This window comes from Brachyhypopomus gauderio, chromosome 7 (assembly GCF_052324685.1).
Source record: "Brachyhypopomus gauderio isolate BG-103 chromosome 7, BGAUD_0.2, whole genome shotgun sequence".
Classification (NCBI taxonomy): domain Eukaryota; kingdom Metazoa; phylum Chordata; class Actinopteri; order Gymnotiformes; family Hypopomidae; genus Brachyhypopomus; species Brachyhypopomus gauderio.
The window spans coordinates 23,217,711-23,226,506 of record NC_135217.1 but is presented as its reverse complement, the minus strand read 5'-3'; the positions used below and the strand labels follow the sequence as shown (position 1 = coordinate 23,226,506).

The window sequence follows — 8,796 nt, the reverse complement described above, 5'->3', positions numbered from 1 at the left end:
ATACCTGGTTCATCGTTTGGTATTGGAATTGCACTGTAAATAGCGATTGTCCAAGCAACTGTGTTGCTTACTGACAAAACAGTGCCCATGTCTACATGACAAAAAAACAAACACCAAAGCCATGTTCAGACTGGCCTGTTCATGTCCATCCCATATCCAACCAGTCCGGTCTGGCAGCGTTCTACACAACCTACCACACACACACACAAACACAAGCTACTACAGTTACACTCTCATTGCTGACCAGAACACACCCAACCTCAACCACCAACACAAACCCAAAGTATACTGTATAAAACAAAAAAACCTAGAGAAATCTATAACATGTTTTATTAAAAAATTTATACAAAATACAAGGGTTCCCAACAAAACACATACACCAGTTTATATGGTAATGTTAAATACATAGCTTGCAAGTAAATATTTTATATATTTAACACTTCAAACTCATTAAGATGGATAAATGACCTTCAAGTATTAAGCACACCGTTTATGATAAATATATGCATGTTCTTTACTAACTGTATCTCAAGCACTCAATCAGCCTCAACTACAACTATGTTAACTAGTTTGCATGATAAAATGCTCTGCAAAGAGTCCATAAGAGAATACTCACACACACACTTTAATAACAAATATTGTTTGCTTAGCTGAATCTCTGCACAACCCCCAAGTCCAACTACAAATTTAGAGTGCTGTGTCTGGTAGGTTATAAAAAAAACAAAAATAAATAAAATTTAGAAAATGTATATACCACATCAAGTTTCTAATTCATTTTATTTATTTATTCTTTACCTTGCAGCACTGTGTGTTCCTTAAATATTTACCTCCAACTACCAGAGGGATGCAAAGCATGTCACATCCTGGTAAACCAGATTTTGGCAAACAAAAAGGCGTGGTTTAAAAACACGCAGGCATGAAGGACATGCAATCGGTTATGATGCAAAGACGATACAAACGTGCTTCAGACCTTCTGCGGTACCTTTCAGAGGCCTACAGGCCTACACCCAGCCAGAGGAACGGCTCCTCTCCGCACCCTCACCAGCAGGACCACAAATGACTGTCAAACAGATTCCAAGGAAACAAGAGACTTGCAGAATTCTTCTCACCGGTTACAAAATAAATTCCCAACGTCACACAGCTTTTAGCGCACACGCCCACTGATCAGCTGATTTTGACATGTAGAGCCAATCCCAAGTAATACGTTAGCACTGCAGGCAGATGTCACAGTTTTTAGATCAATGGGACAGTGGTGCTACAATCACTAGTGAGATTCTAGTGCAGATCACTGTTCGTTAAGACGGTAAAGATCGTGTCAGTTGAAATTACTGTTTAACCAACGTATTATATTCATTTTCTACGATAGTGCTTTTGTGATTTCAAATGAAATCCAACCACCCCTGTGACAATATGTTTTTAAACAGTTACAGCAAAATAAGTCTTTGGCTATAGGTCAAAACTTCCATTTCTTCTGTAATTTCTTCTCCTTTTTCCCATTGTTACGTGTTTCCAAGGCACACACACACCATTCTGAAACCTGAAAGTGTCTTTATTGACTTCCAACTGAAATATCGTTATGAATTAAAATAAGCTATAAAAATAAAAATGTTTAAAATGAAAAATATAGGCTATAAATGAACCCTCCTCTACCATAAATCTCATCAGTCCTACATTTGCTGGATTGGTTACAATCAGCAAGTGTGCTGATGTAGTAACCTATGATAAGTCTGTGTGAGGCAAGTAACCTTAAAACCCCATGACCTATGGTTAAATGACCTTAGAAAAACACTATGACCTCATGTCTACTGACCCTAAACAAAAATAAAAAGTCTGGGTAACGTGGCCATTTACAACTGTGTAAAATTCAATACTGTTAGCAAATTTAGCTGTTAGCTAATTAGCAAAAAATATCAATCCAAAAGATCTCATTCACTATATCTGTAGCTAGTGTCATTTTTTTTCATGTGCTTAAAAGTTGTTGTGAAGCCCTTGTGTTCTCGACTCCACAACTTGCTTGTAATAAAGATCAAGGACCTCAAAATCATAGAGAAAGATCCAAATATCTTTAGGCAGGTTTCACGGAGAAGCCCCACACCCCATTCAGCAATGTAAACCAACCACAGGCTTCTGAAGAGATACAAGAACGCTCAAGGAGACAGCTGCATCTGGAAAGCAATTCAAATCCAATTTCAGTCCATTCGCACCACATAGCCATCTCCTTCAAATACCCCAACACACTCACAGATGCACGGACACACACAGGCAAGCAGCTTTGCAGACAGAAGTATAACTAGTATGCAGTGTTAAATCACAGGTGGGCTGGCCTGCTGATTGTCAAGAGGGCGTGGCCATTACGGGCTGTGTATCGTGTGCCGAGTTTCCAAGGCAGCGGGTTCAGGTCTGCTGTGCCCCGATCACATGTGGGTTGAACTGAACTATGATAACGGTGATATCGTCCCGGTACATGCGCGCCAGTTCCTCAGGTAGGCTGAGCATTTTGGACAGCCTCTCGTGGTCCACCGCACCAAACTCGTTGCTGCCGACGGCATGGCGAATCAAGTGTGTGGCGGCATTCAGATCCTCGAAGGTGGAGGAGATGCGCGCCTTGCGCTCCTGGAGCAGCCCCTGCATCTGGCCCAGGGTGACCCTGTAGCCGCCCACGCTGACTGGCTGCTGCTGGTGCACGCCGGTCAGGTGCTCGCCCACGATGCGCACCACCTCCTGCCGGTGAAGCGTCTCCCACAGGCCATCGGAGGCCAGCACAAGGAAGCGATCCTGCGGCCGCAGGTGGTGTCGTCGCACCTCGGGCTCCGCCGTCAAGTACGGGGGCGTGTGGAAGTTGGGCGGGACGAACTTGGCGTGCTCGTTGTTGTGGAGCTGGTCGGGGCCGGACTCCAGCACGCGGCGCTGCAGGTCGATGCTCCATTTGAACTTGACGTCCCCGAAGGCGCGGAAGGGCATGAGCAGGCCCAGGAGTCGGTCCTGCTTCACCACTGTGCGGGCCTCGGAGGGCGGGTGCTCCGCCCGCAATCGCCGCACCTCTGACTCGTTCTGAGCGTTGTGATCGTCGGAGAGCGTCAGTGCAGAGAACGAGCCGTCGGGCTCCTGGACACCCAGCACCGCCCGGCAGTCGCCCGTGTTGGCCACGTGCAGCTCGGCGCCGTCCACGTGTGCCACGCACGCCGTTGCCCCGGAGAACGCGACGCGCAGCACCCAGTAGTGCAAGAAGGAGTTGGGGTCGCCCACCTGTGCCTCCAGCGACATGTCACTGTCCAGCCGCTTGAAGGCGCTGAGCAGAGCCTCGGCCGTGTCCGGACTCTCGCCGGGCATGCTGAGATCCAGCAGCTCCTGCCAGTACGTGCGCAGGCTGCTGAAGTAGAGGCGCGAAGCCTCGCGGCTGAAGTAGTCATTGGGGTGCTTGTGCCACTGCAGCACGGGCTGCAGAGGGCGCCCGACCTCCACAGCGTTCTCCAGCTCGGCCAGGGTCTCGTGCTGCAGCATCGCCACGGCGGTGTAGTAGAAGAGCCTCTCGCTGAGGGCCTGGGCGCAGGCGCAGCCGGCGTGGCCGTCGAAGACACCGAAGAGCATCCCCCGCGTCTGCAAGCACGTAGCCGCGCTCCGCCGGTCCTCGATGGGAGCGTTGGCCGGCAGCTGGTTGCTGTCGAAGCCCATGACCGAGCTCAGGTTCTTCCCATCAAACTCGGGCACCTTAAAGCTGTACTCGTTGGCCTTCAGGATGCTGTTCACCTGTGGAGGCGTCAGGTAGTAGGTGTGCCACGCCTGCGAGGTCCGGTATCCCCGCCACGTGGGCCGTCTCGGACCAGAGGTGGCATCACATGGGTGATGGAACTGACAGCAAGTTTGGCACAAAAATTTTGAAGGTGCCCAAAACCTTCCACGGACCACTTGGAACAGCTGAGAGGTTGCAGCCATGAGAACGCAGCCTTATGCACCTCTCTCCTCCTGTAGGAAACCACATGAACACAAGGGGTTAATGCCAAAAACCCCAGCACCTAAACACTGCCAGTTTAACAGCCTGCAGCTAAGAACACATCTCTAAAGAGCTGCGAAGAGGAAGACCACAACACCACCACCTGACATCGTGCCAATAATGCTTTTGTGTCCTTGGTGAAGTTATGGAGTTATCAAAGTCTTTTCGATGAAAAATGACCTCAGTAAATTCATGTTAACTCGCGAAGGCTAAATTGATTTATTGCGGCATGACATTAAAAGGCTGTCCAACTCTTCACGAGAATGTCCCCTGGTGATATTTTTAGTATTCTTCCACTCGACTCATCATATCTGCTCCTGGTCACACTGACCACCCCGCTGGCATGTTTTTACTGCACCCTTTACATAAGCCGCACGGTATTCGTGACGGCCAGATAGGCAGAAAACCCGCAGAAAAAGCTGCTCCTTCACTCACGACACACGCATGCTTACAAAGGTGTGCAAATTATAATAAGCAACGAATTAAATGTTAAATTATAAGACTATGACGGGAAAAGCACACCTAAGGTAACATATATAACATAATCTTGCAAAATATGATATAATAATACATCAGTGAGTTAAAAAAAATTAAAACAAACGTGAAAATAAGAGTAGCTTTACGTTTGTGGTATTTGCGTTACAACCCAAGAAAAGTTCGCTGGCTAACGCCCCAAGCGAACATATAGTTAGTTAACGGACAGCATCGGCAAACGAATGTGCGAGCCTGCTACCGGGTGGACAGCCATCCCACTCGTTGACCGCTAGCAGGAAGCACAACCAACAAGTTGCCATATTGATTTGACATTTGCAACCAGGATCGTTAGCTAACTAGCACCATGCACATTGTCCTCGACTGAACGGTGAGATTCTAGTCTGCAGGATGAACCGGTCGTCAAATGGAGAACCGTGCATTTCGCTGCCTAGCATAAGCGTCCGACTAGCTATCTTACATTACTGCAAACCGAATGACTCTTATTAATATAGCCAGGAATAAACCCACACCGTTTATAAATCACGTAACACGGTCAAGCATAGAAATGTACTTAATGCACGAACCAATTTAGTCTTATGTACACCCCGACCAACACCCAGAGTCTTACCTCCGTCCTAAGTATCATAAATCTGGCATGGAGACATGACCCGCCCACCCGCACGAGCCTCCGCTTCTCGCGACACTCACCGGCCAACACGTCATAACATATCCGGAGTCTGGATGTTAACCCTTTACGCTCGAACCGCAGCGGAACTTTCCCTCCTCTAAAATAATACGACACAGTTCAAATTAGGTTCCCTAACCTGCTGCGAAATATGCAATTTCAATAATTAGAGATTTAATTATTCATTGAAAGCGTTTCTCCTACTTCAGAGATGCCACTAGCAACATCTCTATGTGCTACGACTCTAGAACTTCCTTGAACTTGAATTGTTCCGTTTAAGCCAAATAGACTTGCACATAATAGACTTACATAATCCACACGCATAAAACAAGAGAAAAGACTAAAAACAAGAAATACCCATTCAAACTCAGGTACTTTTAAATCAACAATGCTTCTAACAGTCCCGGTCATTCATATTGAAGCTGAACCGTTGCCTATCTGGGCTGGTAATGGCAGTGACTGTCCAACCTTCACAATCAATCAACCAGTACTCTTTAGCTCTAACAGGAGCTGTCATATCAGACAGCAACCATCTTATATATATTTTTAAAATAGCTTTATTCCACACTTTCCTTTAATTTATTTTTTTCCCCAGACTCACGTTTTTATATTGGGGAAAAAAAACCAAAATACTGATCTATGTTTTCTACATTTGGCAGACACTCTTATCCAGACTGACTTAAAACTGGATGGATATATCCAATGAACACAAAAGCAAAGTTTAAACTATGTTCACACTTAACATTTGAAGTGACAGTATAAACTAAGAGAGAACACTCTATAATTCAGTGCTACATTGCATACAATTTCTAGAATGTAGCAACCTACACTGTACACACACTATGACATGTAAATTGAAGTGCTGGTATGTCAATTTGAACAATGTCTTTTAGGTGTGGGACTAAAGGTGCATGACTTATACGTCACGTAAAAAAAGGAAACAATGCAAACTAACATGGTTAGATTTTCTTTGGCTCTACTTTGAATCTTTCTAGCTTACTTGGTCTTGTTAGGGCCCTACGTGGTCTGGTTACTGCTTACGTTATCTATATAAATCCCCACTTCATTTTAAGGATTGTTTGATATGGCTAATTCTGACATATCAAGTGCCTTAGTTGGCCGGGTTAGTTCCAAATTGGTCTAGTTAGAAGGCGGCTTGGTCTGGTTATGGACTAAGGTTTGGGGCCTATATTTTCTCTGGTTTTATGTTTAGTTTTCATTTACACTGTATTTGGTCTGGTTATGGCCTTGTATGTTCTGGAAATCTGAATGAAATATTATACACAATTGATTTTGCTTAGGGACTAGAATGTACCTCTGCTACAGCTCAGAGGCTTTGGGTACATTCCAAAACTAGGTTTGGTTCTTCTAAGGTGACAAGACCCATTTATGAATACACTTGACTTAATACTTTCTAGCTAGTTAGAGTACATAGGTAGCTTCAGTGATAAATGTGATGCGACTTGGGCCAATCTTTCTTTTTCAACATCTTCCTACTTCAAACACTGACCCAGTTATCTTTGAGTTGCATGCTTGCTTTCATCTTCCTGTTCTTGGATAAATTGACTAGTCATCCACATCTTCTTTGGTAATTCTGTTATACTGAATGCCTTTCATGAATCATCTTACATATGCAGTCAGAAGAAGAATGATTAGTGCTTCTAGAAATTCTTGAAGTTTTCTGTACTAGCATTGTCATCGTTAAATATAAGTTGTATTGGAACAAACTGAAATGTCTGGACCAACCCACTCCACCTTCCCACTGACCATACAAGGTAGTTCTGAAAGCGACCAGATTTTACTGCCCATATCTCCACATAACCACTGACTATGTTTTGGGGAGTTGGAAGAATATCATCGGTAGACCCAAATTTGATGTGATTTGGATCCAATACCCATGAGTCTTGTCTGTCTTTAGTTGACTTCTCACCATTTCTCATACTGTCTAGGTGTGTTTCTATTCATGTGAATAAGGAACAACTGAACATTTTTTTGACATGGTCAAGCTCACCTTGAAGTTGATCCAAAAGCTTGCACAGTATACCAGTTCACAATGCCATGTAGAGCACTTGTGAGGTGTAGTAGTCGGTGTTACTTATTCCATCAGCTTCCAGTGCCAAAGTCAAGCGAATTTCGAGTAGTTTCAGCTGTATACAAGTATACTGTGACACAAAATAACATTGTAACAATTTCAGAGGATATATATATACGGTAGTTGAAGTCAAATTGTTGAGTGCTTTTATAAACGGTTTGAGCTCTGGGTGATAGAATCTATCACTGCTGCATTAGCATAGTTAAATACCTACCAGACTGTGTAGGTGTGGTTGTGTTTATGTGAATGGGTGAGCCCTTCATGATGACACATGACTAAGAAGCTTTCAGGTAAGGCTCCATAGCTCAGTGGTTAGAGCACTGGTCTTGTAAACCAGGGGTCGTGAGTTCAATTCTCGCTGGGGCCTTTCAAAACTTTTGAGGTCAGAAAAGAGGACATCCAAAGAAAGGTCAGGTTACAAAGGCACAGGCATAGTACATAGTATGAAAAGCTTGCTTGCAATAGTAAGTGAACTATCAGCAAAGTGCCGTTCCATGGGTGCAGTTGTCCGGGCTCTCAATGCATGATCGGTGTCATCCGTTCAACAATATCATAATATAACTCTCATTTTGCTATTCTTAGCCAATGCCCTGCATAACACAATATCATAGTTATAGCCTTTGTTTGATAGAGTAAAGGTTGATGGACTGCGTTAGGCGAGTTCTTAATATGATTTCGTCCACCTTTGGAGTGTCGGTCAGAACACTGGAGAATGCACGGGGGTGATGCTCATATTCTTCTTTAATCACAATCTCAGCACAGCACATCAGTTTCACGGTAATTACAGTGCTCACGGGTTTATATATGGAAATGTCTGGACCAACCCACTCCACCTTCCCACTGACCATACAAGGTAGTTCTGAAAGCGACCAGATTTTACTGCCCATATCTCCACATAACCACTGATTATGTTTTGGGGAGTTGGAAGAATATCATCGGTAGACCCAAATTTGATGTGATTTGGATCCAATACCCATGAGTCTTGTCTGTCTTTAGTTGACTTCTCACCATTTCTCAAACTGTCTAGGTGTGTTTCTATTCATGTGAATAAGGAACAACTGAACATTTTTTTGACTTGGTCAAGCTCACCTTGAAGTTGATCCAAAAGCTTGCACAGTATACCAGTTCACAATGCCATGTAGAGCACTTGTGAGGTGTAATAGTCCGTGTTACTTATTCCATCAGTTTCCAGTGCCAAAGTCAAGCAAATTTCGAGTAGTTTCAGCTGTATACAAGTATACTGTGACACAAAATAACATTGCAACAATTTCAGAGGATATATACAGTGTTGTATAAAGTATTCGAGACCCATACTTGAGTAAAAGTACAAGTACTCTATCAAAACATTTACTTGAGTAGAAGTTGAAGTGTTCTTTAAAAACTTTACTTAAGTAGAAGTACAGAAGTATTCAGCATTTTTTGTACTTGAGTATTGCAAGTAGTTTAGTCTAAAATTTATTACTCAAGTACTGAAAGTAAAAAGTACAAGTGGGGGGGGGGGGGGTGGCGAACGAAAGTTGTTGAGCGGGGGGGTGGGGGGGGGTGGGGGGGGTG

The 8,796-nt window shown here is 44.2% G+C and overlaps 1 protein-coding gene and 1 non-coding gene across 3 annotated transcripts; one reads left to right on the top strand and one right to left on the bottom strand.

Moving 5' to 3' along the window:
* Positions 1-312: 312 nt before the first annotated feature.
* Positions 313-5,163, bottom strand: pdp1 (pyruvate dehydrogenase phosphatase catalytic subunit 1). 2 transcript variants are annotated; one of them, XM_077012693.1, is made up of 2 exons: positions 5,094-5,163; positions 313-3,963 (listed from the first exon to the last, which is right to left on the bottom strand). In XM_077012693.1, exon 2 carries the CDS (start codon positions 3,931-3,933, stop codon positions 2,395-2,397), a length of 1,539 nt encoding a protein of 512 aa, XP_076868808.1. In that variant the 5' UTR covers positions 3,934-3,963; positions 5,094-5,163; the 3' UTR covers positions 313-2,394. The 2 variants fall into 2 exon arrangements, with proteins under 2 accessions (XP_076868808.1, XP_076868809.1); XM_077012694.1 differs by lacking the exon at positions 5,094-5,163 and adding an exon at positions 5,050-5,068.
* Positions 5,164-7,536: 2,373 nt separating this feature from the next.
* Positions 7,537-7,609, top strand: trnat-ugu (transfer RNA threonine (anticodon UGU)). The gene has a single exon. It is a non-coding gene; the product is annotated as a tRNA-Thr (tRNA).
* The last annotated feature ends 1,187 nt before the right edge of the window (positions 7,610-8,796 follow it).

What these genes read in the sequence shown, in the direction of transcription:
- pdp1 (XM_077012693.1), bottom strand. Translation starts at nt 3,933, where the DNA reads ATGGCTGCAACCTCTCAGCTGTTCCAAGTGGTCCGTGGAAGGTTTTGG.